Raw genomic sequence first — 20,408 nt, forward strand, 5'->3', positions numbered from 1 at the left:
CACTATTCTGATAACAGTTTATGAATTGATTAAGAAAAGAAAGAGAAAGAAGATTAGAAGAAGAGATTGTATGAGGGGGTTCTTATAGAAGAAGGATTGAGATGGAAGAATATCAGGGGTCACACTGCAGTGGAGCACAGAGTGGAAGAATGTTAGAGGTTATGTGAAGGAATTGTTAGAGACTACACAAGTGTGGAGTGGGATTGTGAGGAGAGGGGCATTTTATAGATACACAAGAGCACATGAGAGGGCGAACAGGTGATAGAGGGTTGGTTGCATAAGTTAACTACTAACGGGTGCTAACCCGTCACAGATTATTATAAATATTTTTATCAGAAATTTATTCTATTGTATATACAGTCTATCTTTATTCATTGTATTGAATAGAGACAGTTAATTTATTAGTATACTCTGAATCTATATATATCAGCTACTGAAAATCAAGTAAAAATTATTAATAATATATTACTCAGAGATCAATGAAACTACTGAGAGAATGATATAGATAATTAAAAATATTCTTTGAAAGTTCTGTAATTATATATAAAATAACTGAAATAATCTACTATTGTATATTGAGATTATTATAAATAGTTGAGATTCTATTACAACAGATATAAATCTATTCTTTCTTTTATATAATTATAATTTAGAAATTCTAAACTTCTCTGAAATTCTTTAAAAAATTATATATATTCACAGTTCTGTGTAAGCAGTAGAAAATATAATTAGTAAATTTAAAAAAACTTATAAATGAGCTGAAGCTTCAATGACTAATACTCAGTAGAATTATAAAAATTAAATAAATATCAGAAAAAGTTCTATAATCTGATACAATATAGAAGACAAAGTTTGACTAGATCTTAGAAATATAAGAATAGATTATCTCTTATATATACTAAACTACTATTATATTAAATACACAGTAATAGAAGTATTAGATACTCATAATTATCAACTGAATATTTCATCTAATATTTATAATGTTTTTTATATAAATCTGTTTCAATTCACAGTCAAGAATCTGTTTCTTTTATAGAAGACTTTCAATTGATAATCATCTGTTATTGTAAAAGAAGATAATGAATTTGAATGAGAAATTGAAGCAATTCTCAGCAATAGAATCAATCATCATCACTATAAATATTTTATTAAATAGATAGAATACAATCATTCAATCTGAAAATCTGTGCTTATTATAAAAGATACTGTTATATTCAATATCTATAAATTCTCACTCATCTCAGTAGAGAGAGATAATATAATGAGTTAGCATTTATTAGCAGTTAATTTATACAATCAATCCTCTATTATACACTTATATATTTATATATATTTATAAAGTTCTTTCACATCTTCTTACAATTCTGTTTTATAATTGTATATATTTTAATACTTTAATGATTCTTCTACTCTGTGCTTTTTCAGAGTATAATTTTTAATATTTCTTCTACTCTGATTCTCTTATCTATAAGAATTCTCTTATATAATCTCTTTCTCTAATCTTCTTTCTCTTTCTTTCTTTAATCAATTTATAAACTGTTATCAGAATAGTGTTAAGTTTATTGATAGTATTATTGAAATAAATCATATAAACTGCACAGATAGTATGAATAGTTTAATCTGTAATATTGATAATATCTGCTTAATCAGTGACACATTCATTACAAAATATCAGTTAGAGAATCAGTTTGATGAAGATTTTAAAATCTTCTTATATTATACAGTTGAGAATTTTATAAGAGAAGAAGATATAAAAGAATATTTCAGATCTGTTTATATAGAATAGTATTGTAAAATCTAAAAAGATTCAGATTGCAATTCAATTATAATAATATATAATATCTAAGTTTCAAATTCAGAAGTAGAAACAGTATGAAATCTGCTGTTATTACTATAAACAGTAGATAAAAACAATTTAATCTTCTTCAACTATAACTATCAGATAAAACTCTTTAATTTATCTCTTATTATTAAAAATATATCTATTTCAATATTCAATTAAATTATCTATTTATTTATTATTGTCTGTATATAATTCAGTTTAAATTCTTTATTCTGAATAATATTTTTTACAGTTAAAAAAACTTCTGTTTTTTGAAATCTCTCTATTATTAATCAATTAAAAAACTCATTAATAAACAGATCTGTATATTCATTAAACTGAGAAATTGAACTATTTTGAATAAAAGACAGATTTGAATTTAACAGCAGATTTGAATTCAATGATAGATTTGAATTCAATAACAGATTTGAATTTAATAATAAATTTGAATTTAATAATAGATTTGAATTTAATAGTAAATTTGAATTCAGTTTTTTCATATCTTTTATTTCTTTTATTATATATTTCATCATCATTATATTGATTATCTTATTTGAAGATATAATATTAGATGAAGAAGAAGTTAAAAGAGAGAAGATAACTGCTGATATTTGAGATATCTATATAGAAAAATTAGAAGCAGAGATAGATTCATTTTTTTATTTCTTCTTCTTTTTTCTATTTATTAATCTTTTTATTATTTTTTTTGACAGATTTTTAACTGTTGTATATTTATATTTAATATCATCTATTTAACTGACAATCTCACTATTCAGAAGTTGAATATAAGTATTATTAAAAGTTATTCAATAAATACTCTGTTCAAAATTATAATAATTTATCTTTTAATAATATCAGTGAACAGTTATCTCATATCTAATCTATAAAGAATTATATTTATTTAATTATCAATTTCAAGTCTTCTTCAGCTGCTGACTAGTGACTGTGAATCTTATATATATAGATAGCAGCTTTTCATTATTAGATATTTTATAAATTTGAGAGAATTTGACAGAATAATAGAGAGAGAATTTGATAGATAATAAGATTACTTTTTTTTGATATCTAATACTTTTTTTAATATTAATATCTGAATTATTAATTATAAATCTAATATTTCAATGAAAGCTGTAGAACTGTGTATTACAGAGATATTTGAAAATAGAGTTGAGATATTAAAAAGATTAAAAGAGATGATAATCTCAATACTAAATTCACTCATTTTCTTTTTATATAACTTCTTCAAAAGAGTGATAATCTCTCTTCAATCTATCTTCTTCTCAAGAATGATTTTGATTGAAGATTTATATTTATTTAATGAGATAACTGCTATATAATTTACAACTTCTATTTTTTTACAATTCTGTTTTATAACATACTCTTCAGCTATTCTTTTTATAGTATATTGAATACAATAGAAACTGACAGTTATATTATTTATTATGATATTCTATAACTTAATCTTTATAGATTTTTTTATCTTATTGATAATCATCTATTCATACAGTCTGAATAAAATCTCAGATTCAGAAATAGATATTTATAGAAATTAAGAATCTTCTGACTGTGTCTTTTTTTTCTTCTTTTTCTTCTTCTTCTCATCATCAGTTGAATTTTTGTTATTATTTGAAATATTCAAAATAGACAGTTTGAGCAGATAAAGATGCAGAATAGTTGAAGTTCTTTTATAAGCTTGTAAGACAGTAGAACAGTGGATGTTGTGGGACATATTGACAGATTTGATGATAAAGATGCATATTTGATGATAAAGATGTGTATTTGAATGAATTGGATGATATTTGAATGATTCTAGAGATACATGAATATTTTGATTATTTTTGCAGTGTTTTGCTACTACTTTTCAGGGGGTGGCAGAAAATTCTGTTTTCACAAGCTTTACATCCACCACAATATCCCGCCGAGTGGATTATCTGAAAGTCCTTGATCTCTCTCAACTCCGTGAGTTGCCTGGTGATAATATGACTTCATTGCATTCAACCACTCAAGCAAACGCTCTCACCATCCGTGAGAAGGCACTCTATTATGCTCTTATTCCGGTATTTGGTAATTAAATTACTAACTTGAACCTACCCAGTCGGACGGCCATTTACTGCGTTATAATTGCTCGCAAGCAAATACACATGCTGACGGGGAATTATAGTGATTCAGCTTTTACTTGCGATTGCGTTCACAAACAAGATAAACAAATCTCTCCATTGGCGCCAAAGGCTATCCATTACCTATCTCCAAGTGCAAACGGCTACATTTTCCTTCCACCAGCTGACCCATGGCCTTCGAAACAATCCAACAGGGTCGGCAATCAAGAGCTATTGCACCAGGCACAGAATCCCGCTTAAAACAATACTCGTGAACCATACTATCCCCACTGAGAGCAAAGTGGGCTCGGGTGTATATGCGCCACCGCCAACCTTGCACTTTATCACGCCCCCCTCAGCCACTGCAGATGGGCCGGTGTTGCTGTATTTCCATGGCGGCGGATATGTCAACCCCCTCAGGGGAATTGCTCATATGCCGTTTGTCCTTCGGTGTGCCGCAGCCTGCAAGGCCAGAGAAGTAGTTTTCCTCGAGTATGCTCTAGCCCCGGAGTATCAATACCCAGTTCAACTTGTTCAAGCAGTGTCTGCGCTTCGGTACCTTCTAAAGGACTTGTTATTGCGGGCTGAAGACATCATACTTGCTGGCGACAGCGCGGGCGGCCACCTGGCAGGCTCGTTGTTGGCGCACATGGTCAAAACATCGCCTTACGCTGCATCACTGGATATCAATGGTGGCAGGTTTAGAGCTGTGCTGTTTGTGAGCCCCTGGACTACGATGAGGGTGGATCAAGGGAGCTATGAGACGAATGCTGAGAAGGATTATATCAATCGGACCGGAGTGTCCTGGCTTAAGGGATTGTGGATTCCTACCGAGGAAGATGTATGGGCAGATCTATGCGAAGGGGAAGGCGCTGAAGATGTCTGGAGTCAAGTGTTTCCGTCACCAAAGGGATCGCCAGGTCTGGTCAAGAATGCGATGGTGACAGCAGGCACGGCGGAAGTTCTTCTGGACAGTTGCAGGAGGTTCGCTAGGGATTGCGTAAGGGCACAGACTGTTGCCGCCCGGCGTGAAACTGATTGGAGTGTTCTAGGCGGGAAGGACTTCATTTTTGTAGAGTGTGAGGGGGAAGTTCATGTCCAGCCCGCCCTGGATGCCGCGTTAAGGTATCATGATGGAGTCATGATGCGAGCAATCCTAAGATGGCTAGAAAATGTATAGTGGATCCCGTAGATCATTCTGGCGACTAAAGATATATCATCAATAAATACAGATTACTCATGACCTATCTCCTTTGTTGCTTTTACATGACATCCCAAACTAGCAGAGCAAGCAGAGAATACGAATTTCCAGTCATCTGCGTCAGAGGTATTGTCCCATGTCAGGAGGGCATGTTGGTCCTATGAGAATAAAAAACTATTCTCGTGATCAGGAACAGAAGATTTGGATCGTTCTAAATAACGCCCTAACAAGCCACCGTTAAGTCGCATTCTCTAAATTGCATTTGGCGGCTTGGCCATTTTGAGCTTTCAGGCTGGTTGCTACTTATATCATACCTGGTGCCGCAGTGCAAGCCGAAATGCTGGCTGGATTCACATCAAACAAGCTTTTGTAGTCTTCTCGGGGCGTGGCCCATAAATAGGATCCATGGGTGTGGAAGTCACATGGCGTCGCATCCACATATTTAAGCTTTTGATGGCTGAAACGGCGGAGAAAGTGATAATCACTACTTCGTCGTGGTTACTACTCGAATATCCCATTTAGCTCAACGACACGCTCTGGTATTTTATCAAACCCGTCTCGCACAACCGGAATCGGAACAAAGGTTAGCAGGTGTGTAGATACAAATACATTTATGATGACTTTTCCCGTCTTTCTAAAGACCCCCAAGTCGTGATGAATTGTAAATAGTTGCGTGGAGTACACGTTGCGAGACCCCACCGCTGACATTCCCTCTACAGGAAAGCACTCCAGCCAAAAATTCTATCCTTAAACCTACACCGCGACATAGAACCCGCGCCCTACACAAAAATCCTGAAACAATGGCCTCAACCACCGGCTCTCAACTCGTCAACCACACTCTTCCCACTTCCTCCAGCTCTGCTACATCGACCATTACCAAGCCCGTCAAGGGAACCACCAAACCCTGCTTTAGTTGCGGTTGTGGTGATGAAGATTGCGATTGCTTCGTCTGTATCGTTATGTGAAAACGCATTACGGATGTGATTGAATGTGATGAACGGGCTTGAAGATATTGGCTCCCTCTCTCGGCTTGGACATTTTCTGATTCAGAAGAGTCCGGTTGTGGGTGTCACTGAAAAAACTGGACTTAAAACTACCCCCAAGTTTGAATGGAGAGATCGATATTTTTTGGGAGGTTCCATGTGTCATTGAGTGTCAAACTATTTTGGATTTTTAAGGTCGTCGAATTTGTTTCATTTAAGCAAGCGAAATTGTTTGAACAGAGGATGTTGGAAGCAGCAGGATATGATCGCACCCTATTTACTATAAGACACCATACAGTTTACCAATTTATGTTTTGATGCACCCAGATATGATCCCCAACTATTTAACAGATCGCATCTTAAACTTAGCGGCAAAATGCTTGGATATGCAAGAAATCAATAAGAAAATCGAGCAGGAAGGGAGAACAAAAGAACAATCTATGAGGATGAAGGCGAAACTTATGAACCAGCAACACCAGCGAAGAGCACAAATGCCTGCAAAGCCCTCTGGCGATCAGTCTCCTTCTTCAGCATCAGCAGACAAGTAGCCACAATCAACGCTTCATCTATCATTTCGGATGCATGTTGATCAAATACAAGCTCTCCACCGTTCCCTGCTGTACACCTTGACGTCTTAGGTGGCATTGTCTGTTTATTCCGCAGCAGGTGTGCGACTCTTCTGCGGCCGGCAACTTCCAGCTTCTCCAGCACAACAAATTTTTCCTTCTTCCCATCTGGGCCACGTTCCTTTACATACCTCCATTCGAAGGCGGACCCATCCGGTGCAGAGAAGTTCGTCGTTCGGGACGTGTATTTCCCTTGGGCTTTCATCTGCGGAGAAGATTTCTCAGACGCATTTAGAAGATGAATGATAGGTTCCCTACTGGGGCCGCAAAAATATTCGGTGAATATTATTTCGCCGCGCTCGGGCGATGAGAGAGTCGAATTTCCCGAGAAGCGTTTCTTGCGTGTGGATACGTATGCGAGCGACCCATCTGGGTTATGAATGTGGATTTCGAGTTGTGAGGGTGGGGTGGGTAGACGCAGAAGTGCCTTTCCACGAGCGTCAATGAGTAGAGAGCGACCGGGTATGAATGAGCCTGGGGTATTGATCAGCGTCTCCGCAGTTTCGGTAGAGCTAATTGAAACCGCAGAGCTCTTGAGGGTTTCTTTCTCCTTTGCTAGAGGGGCGCTGTCTATGAGAGGATTGTCCGATGACATTATGAGGATATTTAGGAGAGCGCAATTCAAAGAGAGAACCGTTCTGAGATAGAGAGTAGGAAAGGCGAATACACCCTTATGTAGAAATCTGTACTATGGTGGAGGAGAGCATAATTTGAGAATCATCCTCTGCTGGACTGAGGCGAGCATTTTATATACACTCGTATCACTTGTCTGTGAGATAGCCTAAAGTTTGTTGGAAGGATATCAGTTCGCCCACCAGCTGCCAATCCAACCACCTTTATCCTGGAGCCTGGAGAATGATTTCATCGTATTCTTTCTCCGCATCCTCCGCTGCTGTGTTGGAGGCGCAGTCGCCCTTGGAAAGGAAGTTTGCTGCGCTCTTATGTCATCGTGTCGATGAATTAAACTATTTCCCGATGGGGAAAAAATTTCGTTTTCCTCAAACCTTAATTTTGTGAGGCTGATCCCTGCTGATGTAACTGAACTGATATCCAGACGTCCAATAAAGGATTCAATCACAACATTATTCTCACGACTATTTTGCCGATACGACGGCGGGGCTGGGTCATCAAACTCGAGGACTGGCTATCCCCGGTAAGATTGTTCAGTGGCTTTTGGTGCCATCAAGACCTCCATTACGAGTTCAATGTTTAATCTTGTTTACAGGATCAAAATAAGTGGATGGTTGCGCAGTCTGCCTTTGTATTAGGGCATGCCACGAGGAATCTATTATCTGCCGTCTCTACCAGATTGGTGTTGGTGGTTGGATAACAATCCGCGCGCTGTGTCCACGTGTGAAATATTGTTAAACAAACTACAGCAGTAAGGCTTGGCTCAAACCCATGTCCAAACCATGCCGCTGATCAAGCGCGCCATTTGGCTTATATCCGTGCCTATTATCTTTCTGCTAGCATTGCTCGCGCTACGGCTGTCCGTGTTGAATACTTACCTTGATGTTGAAGATTTGTGCTACCGTTGGTTCCCTTTTATCTCATGGCAAGTCATCCTCCCATCATGGGCTCGTGTAGCGGTTGTTCTAGGGGCCACGGAGACACCAGCTGTGACTCTTCGCCAAGGCACTGTAGTTGGGAAGGTTCTCAGAGACAATCTACCAAAGCCCGTTGAGGCGTTTCTTGGAATCCCATATGCGCTGCCACCGACGAACGAAAGGAGATTCAGTCCTCCAGTGCCCGTCCATGCGTCTAATGATGCAATCGATGCCACAAGCTATGGCAAAAGGTAAGGCTAGAAATTTAACTAAGCCTTTTCTTTCGGGCCTCTAAAGTCAATAGACGTCAGTTCTAATCGATAGAATAGATGTGCATCACCTCCGCTTTTGTTTTATGGATGGTCTGAAGATTGTCTGACCGTGAATATATTCCGCCCTCGGATGCAAAATAAGACGAACAAATTACCAGTAGCAATATATTTCCATGGTGGCGCTTTTAATCTTGGAAATGGTGTGTCCATCTACTCGTCCATCTGTTCAAGTTTCACCTTGAAAGCAAATGAAAGCTTATCCTACGATAGGGGGAAGTCACAACTCCGCCTCTATGATGGCGTGGTCCGAAAAGCCATATATTGCTGTGAACTTCAATTACAGGTAAGACTGCAGAATATTCGTTTGTGTGGATTTTCATGCGCTGACCAGTTTCACAGACTTGGTGCATTTGGCTTCCTATCATCGAAAGTTGCAGCAAAGGGAAACGCACTTAACGTAGGTCTACGTGACCAAAACCTCTTATTGAAATGGGTGCATGAAAACATTGAAGCTTTCGGTGGCAATCCAAACGACGTCGCCCTGTTTGGGCTATCAGCTGGAGCACATTCAGTATGAACTATCAGATCAGTAGCGTCTTGTAAAAACGTCCACTAACATCGTCAGATCGGCCACCATGTCATGCATTATGAGGAAGGAATGCCGTCACTTTTTCGCCGAGTCATTATGGAATCTGGAGCAGCAACCTCTCGTGCCGTTTACCCCTATAACCACAATCTCCACGAGCTTCAATTTAAAGAATTTCTCGTTGAAGCTGGCTGCTCTGGTTTGGAGGAAGATGGAATCATGTCATGCCTACGAAGCAAACCGGCACTAACCATTGCTTTGGCCTCATCCAAGATCTTCTCCCGCTACGAGTCTTCAGATCGCTGGGCGTTCCAGCCAGTCATCGACGGCGATATCATCAAACAAGCTCCTATCAAAGCCTGGGAAGCTGGTAGCTGGAACAAAGTCTCAATCCTCACTGGCTTCAACACGAATGAAGGTACCTCCTTTGTTCCCTTAGAGATGTCCGAGTCAGAGGAATTTATCAACTTTTTCCGCTTGCTCATTCCAGCCATGCCTGAAAAGGACCTCGAGAAGCTTGACCAATTATACCCAGATCCGCTAAAGTACCCATCCTCTCCCTATGCGGAGACCCGAAACATAAGAGTAGGTGCTCAGTTCAAGCGTGTCGAGGCCGCTTACGGTAATTTCGCTTATATATGCCCTGTTCGGCAAACTGTCCACCACGCATCGGCGGGACAGCAAGCGCCGGTATATTTGTACCACTGGGCTCTAAATAAAACCGTGAAGGGTGGTGCAAGCCATGCGGACCAGACCGAATACGAAACGTATAGCCGCGGCGTGCGGCAGATTTCCGCTGCCCAGGAAGAAATCGCTGGGACATTGCATGCATATTTCACGTCCTTTCTTACCACTGGTGATCCTAATGCTGTCCCCGGAAGATTTCCGGATAGACCTGAGTGGAAGGCGTTTGGTGGTAGGTGGTGGAAGAAAAATAGGACTCTTATGCTATTTGGTGAAGGGAATGATGAGCGGGCCGGAGGCGGTGGGATTGGGATTCCAGCACAAATAGCAAATGATGTGTGGAGTCAGGATGAGTGCGAGTTTTGGTCGAATAGGAGTATTTTGACGGAATCTTGATACTCTGCCACTATGATCATGAGAGGCTAGTGTAGGTATGGACAGGAGGTTTTCGGATTTATTCATCAATATTTTTTCGGGGCATACGAACATCTACTGCAATATATTATATTCCCTTCATTCCGCGGTCACACTCAAAGGAATTCTAAATGCTCAACCCAATCCAATCATATCAGAACCAAAGCGATAGGAAAATCCAACATTTTAACAACCAATTTGTCCCCTTGACAAAGCGCCTACTTGTGCCTGCACTTCAACCCACTTATCCTTCCCCATCAATAGCGTGCTAAGGACTGCCGCACTACCAACAGTCACGTCGTCAACATTCAGCCACCCCAGAGCTTGCACAGGAATTAAAATGTCACATCCAAGGATTACAAGTTCTGTCAACAGGTGGACGGTGTTCATATCCGCATTGCTACCTGCAACAGTCTCATCGCTCGCTCCGGCAAATGATTTCTTATTCCCCACTTTGGAATCCCCCTTTTCGTCTTCCTGTTTGACATTGACGAGCTTCGCCTCTTGACCTTCGGGCGGAGAGGGTGGCACTAATAATTGCCATAAAATCCTCACGCTGGCAAAAACCATCGAATAGAACCAGAATCTGTAGCTTTCGAGAAGGACCTGTTCAGCCCATTGAGTTGGATGAATGTTTAGGGCGTCGAGCTGGGAACCAGTTTTTGGTTAGTCGGTAAAATTGGGACTTGTTTAATCGTTGTTATAATGATATCATTGCCCCCGATTACTAGCCAGATGATGTAGAATGAAACAAAGTCCTTGTCAAAGCAGAATTAAGGGATATTCTATCATGAGAAGATTTGCGTGATGTTGTCGACTCACAATCGTAAAAGCCTCCAGGAGTAGGTAGCCACCCAAACAGCTCCATTCTCCCACCGCCATGGTCCGCACCACGTATCCCCTACCTGACGCCGGGTCTTGTCCGGAGAGAATCGCCCACGCCCGCTCAAAGCAGTCGATAAATTGAAAGTAGCGGAAGTATCGGCGACCTGAAAAGGGGTGGGAAAAACAATCAATTCTCTTGTCCTTGATTTCACGTGCTTCTTGAATGAGAAATGCACATCATATCGTTATATGAATACTAGTATGATGAAAACGCCCGGATATGCAACCAGAAGCAAGAATACCCTCAAGGTTGGGAGAATTTCAGACGAACAAGGAAATTCAAATGTCAATTTATACACTTGGTAGCACACTTAGAAAGAGGATATAGAGGCTTCTGCCCCTATAGAAGGTCGTATGGATATATTCTCCCGACATCGTGATCGCAGACGAACAACTACTATTCAGATATTATCACACCACCGCGGTTTGTTGGGATAAAGCCCAAGAGCATGACCGGCGAATATCCGCCGCTTCAGACCCCGGGCAAAATAATTCGAACGAGAGACAAGATATGAAAGAGCTTTGTTTTTGTTTTTGTTTTTGTTTTTGTTTGGGGTTTTTTTTTTAAATATATATATATAATGAAAAAGAGAAATAGGATGGAACATACTCAGTGCCAAATTAATCCAAGCCTTCGTCCATGGTTCTGCCTCAGACGCTGACGCCACTGAAGCTGAGATGACCTGGCATATTGACTGGATCACACGCAAGACGTTCTCCAACCCGATGCCGGAGTTTGTGTAGTTCGTGAATTGCTTGAGGAGGGATTGTGGGTGGCGATTTGCCATGCTTCAAGGTTTGGGGTCGTGTAATGCTAATTCTATGATAGGGATGAGATTCACGCGGCGACAGTGAAAAGTGCGGAATCTATCCAAGGGAGTAAGAATACTAGTTATATATAATTTTGTGTGCGAGGTTTGGGTGGTTCCGTTTCGTTATTGACGCTGGATGCGCTAACTAACAAATGCCCGTCGGCGGGCTTTTTACTCCGCACTCACAGCATATGTCCCGGCAGCATTTCGGACTTTGTGATAGGGCTGGAAAAGATTAAATGCGGGGACTGCCTGCAGGTTGGAGAAGGAATTACGCACGCTGCTCGGGTCAGCTCTATACACAAGCGGAGCGGTTGCTTAAATGGAGCATTTACTTCGAAAAGGCGTCCTGGACGGCAATGGATAAATCGAATGATATCGTTACGCTATCTCCCTTAACTAAATCGAATATTTCTATTTACTCAGGAAAAGAGAGAAAGAGAAAGATGAAGCTTCCCACGCGCCACCGGTCCCTCTCTTGACCTTTCTCTACCGACCCTTCCCACCTGAAATATCTTGCCCGAGTCTATACCCGCCCACTTTCTCCCACTCTACCTTTTGCCGCGTAATAGGTAATTGCCTGCGGAGGCCCTTAAACGCCCCTTCCGATAATCTGCTAAAAGCGTCACTGAGTTCGAGCTGCTGAGCCCGTTCCGCCGCAGCGATGCGTTTGATAACCGTATCCGCGGAAGAATTGACAGGGAGGGATATCGAGATGGGTTTTGTGGTGTTTAGCGATACATTGCCATCTTCGTAGTAATGGACGTTAATGTGGATAGTGCCGGTTATTGTGTCTGTGGAGGGGGCGGGGACTGTGTAAATGGCTCGGTATCGGCCGTTCCTGTGTGTAATGATTCCCTGGTCAGCTTTTGTTTTGATAACATTAAGATGTCGTATAACTGCTGACAAAACAGAATCCATCCGTGCGCAGGATGTAGATAGAAGAACGACATACCAGAAATTATTTGGAGAATATTTGTTCGCGACTAATAGGATAGCAACGGTAGAGTCATCGTCCGTTGGATATACACCGTACGAGCAACTTGGGTAATGCTCTCGAGCATGTGCTGAGAGCGATTTCAGGAGCGATTTACTTCACAATCGTCAAAATAAATAACCTCCAGACGAAATGAGAAGGGCGAGAATTACATACATCAAATCGGAATGCCGCGACTCCAGAACATATGATTGTGGCGACGAGGCAGTCTACTCATCCACATGATTGACATCGTCAGCCAAAGACAAACATTTACGGAACTCGTAGCCCCGCGCGCCAGCATAAGGTATATAAGTAAGGGACATATACGAACCTGAGTGACGTGATCAAATTGAAACGATGTCTGAGTCTGTACATCGTAGTATCGATTGTTATCAAGCTTATTATATGAACTAACGATAACCTAAAAGCTCACGGGAATCGTCAATAATCCCGACGAATATAAAGGACAACCCTTGAAAGTTGTTGGATTCCAATTCCGTAGCTAAACGATTGAGAGTGCATATACCTCTTCACTGCCTCCAGGCAGCTTGACAGTAGCTAGTTGTTCCTCATTGTATTTCTCGAAAGCAGGCGCAAGCGAAGAAATGAGCGCCGGTCCCTCCGGGGTCAATGCTTTTATATCTGCGATTTTCCAATGGAATTATGATACGATCAGCTATCTGGAAACCGGAGAAAACGGAGAGGACGATTTTGAGGAAGCATATATATAGTATAAGCGTGAGGCGAGAAGCAGATTTGTGGGGTGCGGTGGAAGGGGGAAAGAAGGGGTGGGGTATATTGGAGATTGTTTGATATGCTAGGTACCTGCGACAACGTCCGAGAGCTATCCATCACGAAATTAGAATATTTGACACGCAAGATGGAGGTAATTCGGTAATACATAAAGAAAATTGACCATTCATACCTCTCCTGGTGGAGCACCTCGAATAAATGAAGATGCAATCTCGAGGTTCGACGGCATGATGAAGCGACAGCGCACGGGAGCGGGGTATAACGAGTGCAGATGCAAAGCGAAGCAGTAATGTGGTGTAAAATATCAAGGAATAATTGGTTGTAATGAGCTGAGCAACTCTCTAGTTTTAAAGGAGGAAAGATATATATTAGCTATAGCGAGTAATAATCATGGAACTCCCCGCCCGTTTTCCCTCGAGGTGCTGGATGGCGAAACGCTAACTAACGCAGCCGCCGTTCCATAAGCGCGATAGCCGCAGCATCCGCCAAAGTACGAGGTTTGATAGCTTTTTGCATGAAAATATATATGTATATGTAGTGAAGAGCGGCAGTATATTCTAAAGAAATCAATTTAACAAGAGTATGGTGGAGCTTTCTGTCCGCGTTGTGTGATAAAAAGAAAAAGGAGGAAATCATTTGTCTTGATAGGCAAAGGATACGAAGCACAACCGAAGAAACCCAGAAGCTAAATATGTTGAACAACAAGAATGCTACATAATAGAAAGTAGGCCACAAGGAAAAAAAAATATCCCGAGAGCGCCTCCGCTAAATACGCATATGAAGTAAATAAAAGAAAATGAGATGAAAAGAGAATCGTAACGACACAGAAGAATAGAATCTCAACACCTGGAGACCGCAGATCAATCAATACTCATATTCATCAACCCGTCATTTGTCTCTTTCATCCCCTGCATCCCAACCCTCTTCATAGTACTACCCTCCGTCACCCTCCCAGTCTTTCCAGTTGTCGGTGTCGATGTCGAAGTAAGGGGATTTTTCGACTGCAGCTGCGTCTGAGCGTCACCTTCTGCTCGACTGCTAAGTTCCTTGCTAAGTTTCTTGCTCAAATACGAAGCAGAAGATCCCGATGAGGAAGGCTGAGAGGCCGTGACGGGGCAATTCTGCACATACATCCCTGGCGAAACTGCCCGCCGCTTGAACGCGTTCATATCAATCATCTCATCGTGTCTACGTTTTTTGTTTGTGCGGGACGCTTCCGCTTCGATGCGCGAAGGGCCGGCAGCGGCGGAAGGTTGCGGGGCGTTGTTACTGGTGTGTTGGTTTGCCAAGACGCCCGGGGATGCAGATGGGGGTGTTTGCATCGTTGTATCGGAGGTAGAGGTGGAAGTGAAGGGGCCAGTGGGTTGGGTTGTCGGCGGAGGTGGAGTTTGATATCGGTTATTAAAGGCACTTAAACGGCCTATACCACTGGATGGATGGCTGGTGAAAATGCTTGATGACGACCCTTCTCCCGTGAGCCCGGTGGTGACAATGTCCCTTGCATCATTCGGATTAATGGAATCCGACGAGTCTAGAGGGGATGTTAAGGAAGGTGAGAGCGGGGGTAATTCACCGCCTTCGCTCTCGCGAACCTGCCGAATGACTTCAGCCTCCCGCTGACACTCGAAATCAATCGGGGCTACTTCTTCAAGCAGTGCCGCCCGGATCCGGGCGAAGTTCTTCGTTTTAGGCTTTTTCATAACGCATTAGCAGATCAAATCTTCCAAGATTAGTAGCATGGCGCAACTGTACCAGTAAATTTCCTCTCCTCGTTACAGGACGTCGAATTACACCGTGAGGCCCGCTTTCGATATTTGTTGTCCCCGGTAAGGGAGCGCTGCTGGACGGGCTACCAAACCGAGCTAGTCGATTGTCATCATCGCTCATGTCTGACAAATGTAGGTCACTCGTGCCTAGACTTAGGCTTTCCCGCCGTGATTTGACTTCGCTCATGGACATTTCTCTGGGGAAATAGCCAGTGGCGGCGCTCTCGATACTTTTAAAAACGGGTGGTGATATGGGTCCAGGGCTGGGCTTCGAGCTATTACCGCTGGTGCTACTTGAGCTGTGTCTACTCCTAGCACCACGCAGTCGGGCACGTTGAAAACTCATGAGGCTGGCTTTAGCAGCAGAAAGCCCACTCATCCAATCACCGCCGGGGCTTTGAGCTGTGCTTGGAGAAAATGGTGTCGAGAACGCATTTCCCGGTCGAGCAAGATGTGGGGTCATTAGGATCGGATCTTCCCTATCGATTATATGCATGGAGTCGTCCTCATCCCCGTCGCTACTACTAGTGGTATCGGATTCGAACATGTTGACACTGCTCACGGAGCTGGATATCACAGCTCGATCACTGTTACCAATGGATTGCCAGGTGCTGCCCCCGGGCATGCCCGGAGAACCCATTCCCGCCGAGTTGGTATTACTCCGGCGATTGGGTATAGCTACTCCACGACCAAGAACGACCGGGGAGGAGTCTGGCGACGATTCAGCCAAGGTAGAATGATGTAAATTCGTGCATGCGCGTGAAAAGTCCAATCCCCTGGATCGCCGCGGTAATACTGAGGCGGGTGAGCCATATATGTGCGAAGAATCCAGCTTCGGGGAGAGAGGGACTCGATTCCCTGCTGCGATAGGGCTACCAAACATTCTCGAGGGCATTTGCAGTGATAGTCCATGTGTAAGGCGATCGGGTCTGTGGGGTGTTGCAGGAGCTGCGGTAACCGCTATATCATCTTTAGTTCGTTGGATGCTCGAAGGGTTCGGTGAGACGGAGGAGGGGGTTCTTGAAGGTGCCTCGGAAAGAGAGCGGGCTTTCGTTGGGGACCGACTTGCAGCTGGAGTCTCAGGTCCTGTTGTCTCCTTCAATCCGGTCATCTTCTGTTGGAGCTGCTTCGTCAATTGGCTTCCAGACAGGGTGCCGGACGAGTCCGTTAAGGCCCCAGTTTGTGCATTAGAGGACATGGCGGTAACTTTGAGGAGAGACTCCAGGGCCGCATTCAAAACGATGAATTAAAAAGATATACAGCACCGGGGTAGAGCCGCGGTGTTAGGGTGGTGTCTCGTGAGGCTATGTCGTCCCAACGCCAGCGTAAAGGACCGTATGTGGTTTTAAGGCTCGATGGGAGAGGCCATGGCTAACATACATAAACGCGGGCGTGGAGAGCCAACGTCAAGATTGTCATCATTGTGATGATCCGTGGATATCATTGGTGGGGTGTTTGGTCACCACGTGGCTTGGCAAACCATGACGAAACCCGAGTCACGTGTGGTGATCTGCCAGACTCGGTTGTCAACGGCTTCGGGGGGGGGGGGGGGTAGCCTAACCTCGGCGGCTGATCAACCACTTTAGGCGTCCCCGTAGTTAAAGCGCTTAACTAGAGCGCCTGGAATTGCAGTGGGTAGGATTTCATACACTATCAAACACTGTGCGCTCTCAGGCATCCGTATCTCATCTCATCAATCTTTGAGACCCAGCCTCAGAGCCCCGCCCTCGTGTTCCAACTCCAGATCATGGGTGTAAAAATTCCATTGACCGTCGCAGAAATGTAGTTTGTATACTAGCATCTACCATCGCCCACTGATCACCACCGGTTATGCAGCCCAAAGCATACACGCAGGAGCAAAGCATACTTACATCTCTCTCGCAACTATGTATTCTATCACCTCCGTGATCCCTTCAAGCATAACCCTCTTCATCTTCTCTGTATCCCTTCACTATCATATTCATATCCACAAGCAAGGGCCTTTTCCCCACGCCTCCATGCCCATAAAAGTCAATAACTACATCTACTCCTTCGTTTCCCTGCTATTCTTCATCGTCCTCATCTGTTCCTCTAAGCTGTTCACGCGATTATGTGACCTCGATGTTCTACATACATGCATTACATCGTTTTGGCACCTATGTGCGAGCCCATGATGAGCAGATGAGGCATATCTACCATCTGTCGAAAACATATGAGTATATTGATATTCTTCTCATCCTAGCTACAGGAGGACGCATTGGGTGGCATTTCGGGTTTCATCATTTGACGGTGCGAATTTGAAAATATAAACCGGCTCCCTGCTCCTTCCCGCCCCATAATCGAACTCATTAATATAATATAATTGAATCCTGGCAAAAGAACAAATCAAAAATGAAAGGTCCCTGACTAATCTTCGACCGTAAATTATCAAACCCAAATGACCCCATACCTTACATACATCCGCGTCCTCCGCAACCACACCGGCTGGAAACTGCTCGCCGGCCTCAACACGCTCCATCACACCTTCATGTACGCATATTTCGGCGGAGTTGCCAGTTTCAGACCGATTCTACCTTTCACGGGTTTGCTGCAGCTCATGGTCGGTTTAGTGGGCGAAGCAGTGATCGTGCATACTAAAAATAACAGTAGGTTAGTGGAAGAGGCGGTGGTCCTGTGGCCGCATATTGTTTCGGCGGCTCTGCTGGGAATGTACTTTGTGCTTTTTGCTTTTGAGCTTATGGCGTTGGCGCGGAAGCAGAAGAATGGGCGTGGAAAAGTTACAGTTGGGGTAACTAATGATCTAGATGAGAATCAGGGTGGCATATTTGTGTCGAGGTCGGAATTGAAGACTTAAGGCCATAGTGTGGTGTAGGGAGCATTCATAGAGGGAAGGCCCAAATCCAAACAGCTTGGGTTAGGGTGTTGGAGCCGTCCGAATAATGCATGGAAATATATATAAATTCAGAGATATATCTGGCAATTTCTAGTTCACACGATTAGCATTCGGTCTTGAAGCTATCGAAACAAAACGATGTAAAAGTGATCAATAAGACACTCTGTGAAAGGAATTCGAACGACACCTGCGCAAATCTGAATAAAAAATTAAAATAATAAATAATATAAAAATAAACCCCAGTCACGCTTCAGCACCCTGCATTGAGTGGTCAGTATTCATATAAGCTGAAAAAGACAAGAATCCCATGACTCCCAAAGAAAGAAGATCCTATCCCATCAATTCGCATAACACGGGTTCATCAATCTCGTCCAGCTTCTATTTCCCGCATTGTATCCCTCCTACCAAACTCCCTGGTCGGACTTCGAGTAGCTCTATCGTTGACCAAGCGCTCTTCCTCATCCCGCGCGACCCTATGAAAGCCTTCTGGTGGTATGTTCGTTCTGTTATACGGCGTGTGGCAATCAGCCGACAGTAGTGTCGGAAAATAGCGTCGGTAAATAGAATATGCCACCGATAGCCCAAGTAATGCGCCAGCCGTCACGTCATACACGTCGTGTCGATAATCTGCTAATCGAGACATCGCAATCATCAGAGCACCTAATAACGGCGAAAGAGCGAAAAGGAAGCAGGCTAGGCCTGTTCGCGGCTGGAAAACATGCAATTGGCCTGCGAAAAACCTGCCGTAAGAAGAGCATCAGCACTGCTTTTCTCCCTCTTGATATGAATTAATTAAGAGCTCTGAAACAAAACACTTACATGAAAAGATATCCGAGCCCCCCAAAGGCGAAACTGCTATGTCCGCTCGGGAAACTTCTCCATCCCTCATCAAGTTGATGGGATTCAGGCGCTCCACAGACATCACTGGCAACTAACTGATGTGCGGGCGTTCCCTTTTGTGGACGACAGCGCGCAAGCAAATCAGGGCGCGGTCTGCCCGCCGCATTCTTTATGATATCGGTCAGGAAGGACGTAAGGATAAGAGTGACGAGTAGGCCAAGCACGGATACATGGGCGAAGTGCGATTCCCGCCGAATCATCAAAGCCCAAAGGATTATGATGATCAAAGGCGTCACTCCCGCATATGTGACTGACCATACTTTATTTTGTAAATTGATTTTCCAGCTAGCGCATCAGTCATGTACGGCAGTTCATCTTCAACTGAGATCGTCGTTTCCTGAGTCCATGAAATCATTACTCACAAAATGGAACCCGCTCCACCTGCGCGAAAGGGAATTGTATAGCAACATCATCCAGCGTGAACATGCGGTTAAAGGGTCGTACCCATATTTGGATCTGTTGGCAAATATATCCTCAATCAGCATATACACCTATAACTACAATAATAACCCTCGCTAGGGTAGAGTATGCTATTTCATAAGCCAACAGAGGTAAAGCAAGGCGACTCACCAACATCAATCCCACGCAAAGCAATATCAAGCTCACATAGTCCGCGGCATACGACCGGTTCCAAAAGCGCACCAACGCTCCTAGAATCCCAGGACGACTAGCGAGAGCCGAAATGGCATTATTTCTTTCAAACGCACCATCTGGCATTTTCTTCGTTTAAGGTGTCCAAACGGGGGGTTCGTGGGAAGAACTGGGGTGCGTCAACTCGAAGCGCGGCCAAAGTCTGTGGTTGGATGGAGAGGAAGATTCCGCATCGTAATCCCAGCGAATGGGGGATTTCGGCTAGGGGGGACAATGCTGTCAACTGCTGCGGCGTGGATTAGATCTGTCTGAAGCAAACCCATGGCGGTCAAAATTGCCTCTTTGGGTAAATATTAGTGGTTCCCTTGGCGCGTGGGACTCTATAAATACATCGTTCCGGTAGTTACCTGGTAAACACAATGGGGATAACTCTATATTCAGGATACGGAACAAGAATGAAGTCTGGTCTACTTCTTCTAGATTGAATTAAGATGTGCGCATATCTTCCGCAGTCATTTCCGGCTTGAGTAATATTTATTTGGTTTTGTATTTTTTGTTGGTACTTGGACTGGAAGTATTTATATCACACCCTTACTGGCCTTCTGCACCCAAGAAG

General features: G+C 43.1%; 9 protein-coding genes across 9 annotated transcripts; 4 read left to right on the plus strand and 5 right to left on the minus strand.

Moving 5' to 3' along the window:
• Positions 1-3,804: 3,804 nt before the first annotated feature.
• HCBG_05930 (lipase/thioesterase) lies at positions 3,805-5,101 on the plus strand (the record flags this gene model as incomplete). The annotated part of the gene is made up of 2 exons (XM_045432979.1): positions 3,805-3,889; positions 4,137-5,101. The coding sequence occupies 2 exons, from the start codon at positions 3,805-3,807 to the stop codon at positions 5,099-5,101; spliced, it is 1,050 nt and encodes a 349-aa protein (XP_045286147.1).
• A 426-nt stretch (positions 5,102-5,527) lies between these two features.
• On the plus strand, positions 5,528-6,106 carry HCBG_05931 (uncharacterized protein; the record flags this gene model as incomplete). The annotated part of the gene is made up of 3 exons (XM_045432980.1): positions 5,528-5,619; positions 5,645-5,713; positions 5,842-6,106. The coding sequence occupies 3 exons, from the start codon at positions 5,528-5,530 to the stop codon at positions 6,104-6,106; spliced, it is 426 nt and encodes a 141-aa protein (XP_045286148.1).
• Positions 5,839-7,426, minus strand: HCBG_05932 (uncharacterized protein; the record flags this gene model as incomplete). Its single annotated transcript, XM_045432981.1, has 1 exon — positions 5,839-7,426. One exon carries the CDS (start codon positions 7,324-7,326, stop codon positions 6,565-6,567), a length of 762 nt encoding a protein of 253 aa, XP_045286149.1.
• Positions 7,427-7,769: 343 nt separating this feature from the next.
• Positions 7,770-10,216, plus strand: HCBG_05933 (carboxylesterase; the record flags this gene model as incomplete). The annotated part of the gene is made up of 6 exons (XM_045432982.1): positions 7,770-7,884; positions 7,957-8,529; positions 8,608-8,750; positions 8,821-8,893; positions 8,950-9,121; positions 9,176-10,216. The coding sequence occupies 5 exons, from the start codon at positions 8,144-8,146 to the stop codon at positions 10,214-10,216; spliced, it is 1,815 nt and encodes a 604-aa protein (XP_045286150.1).
• On the minus strand, positions 9,720-11,907 carry HCBG_05934 (peroxin 11B; the record flags this gene model as incomplete). Its single annotated transcript, XM_045432983.1, has 3 exons — positions 9,720-10,882; positions 11,057-11,277; positions 11,730-11,907. The coding sequence occupies 3 exons, from the start codon at positions 11,905-11,907 to the stop codon at positions 10,421-10,423; spliced, it is 861 nt and encodes a 286-aa protein (XP_045286151.1).
• Positions 11,908-12,420: 513 nt separating this feature from the next.
• Positions 12,421-13,892, minus strand: HCBG_05935 (F-actin-capping protein subunit alpha; the record flags this gene model as incomplete). Its single annotated transcript, XM_045432984.1, has 7 exons — positions 12,421-12,772; positions 12,887-13,024; positions 13,085-13,137; positions 13,242-13,331; positions 13,437-13,552; positions 13,736-13,754; positions 13,836-13,892. The coding sequence occupies 7 exons, from the start codon at positions 13,890-13,892 to the stop codon at positions 12,421-12,423; spliced, it is 825 nt and encodes a 274-aa protein (XP_045286152.1).
• Positions 13,893-14,337: 445 nt separating this feature from the next.
• Positions 14,338-16,627, minus strand: HCBG_05936 (uncharacterized protein; the record flags this gene model as incomplete). Its single annotated transcript, XM_045432985.1, has 2 exons — positions 14,338-15,354; positions 15,416-16,627. The coding sequence occupies 2 exons, from the start codon at positions 16,625-16,627 to the stop codon at positions 14,524-14,526; spliced, it is 2,043 nt and encodes a 680-aa protein (XP_045286153.1).
• Positions 16,628-17,845: 1,218 nt separating this feature from the next.
• HCBG_05937 (uncharacterized protein) lies at positions 17,846-18,262 on the plus strand (the record flags this gene model as incomplete). Its single annotated transcript, XM_045432986.1, has 1 exon — positions 17,846-18,262. The coding sequence occupies one exon, from the start codon at positions 17,846-17,848 to the stop codon at positions 18,260-18,262; it is 417 nt and encodes a 138-aa protein (XP_045286154.1).
• A 289-nt stretch (positions 18,263-18,551) lies between these two features.
• Positions 18,552-19,999, minus strand: HCBG_05938 (PAP2 domain-containing protein; the record flags this gene model as incomplete). The annotated part of the gene is made up of 5 exons (XM_045432987.1): positions 18,552-18,559; positions 18,707-19,041; positions 19,121-19,460; positions 19,564-19,657; positions 19,772-19,999. 5 exons carry the CDS (start codon positions 19,916-19,918, stop codon positions 18,552-18,554), a joined length of 924 nt encoding a protein of 307 aa, XP_045286155.1.
• Positions 20,000-20,408: the final 409 nt, after the last annotated feature.

This window comes from Histoplasma capsulatum (genome assembly GCF_000150115.1).
Source record: "Histoplasma capsulatum G186AR genomic scaffold supercont2.8, whole genome shotgun sequence".
Taxonomy (NCBI): Eukaryota; Fungi; Ascomycota; class Eurotiomycetes; order Onygenales; family Ajellomycetaceae; genus Histoplasma; species Histoplasma capsulatum.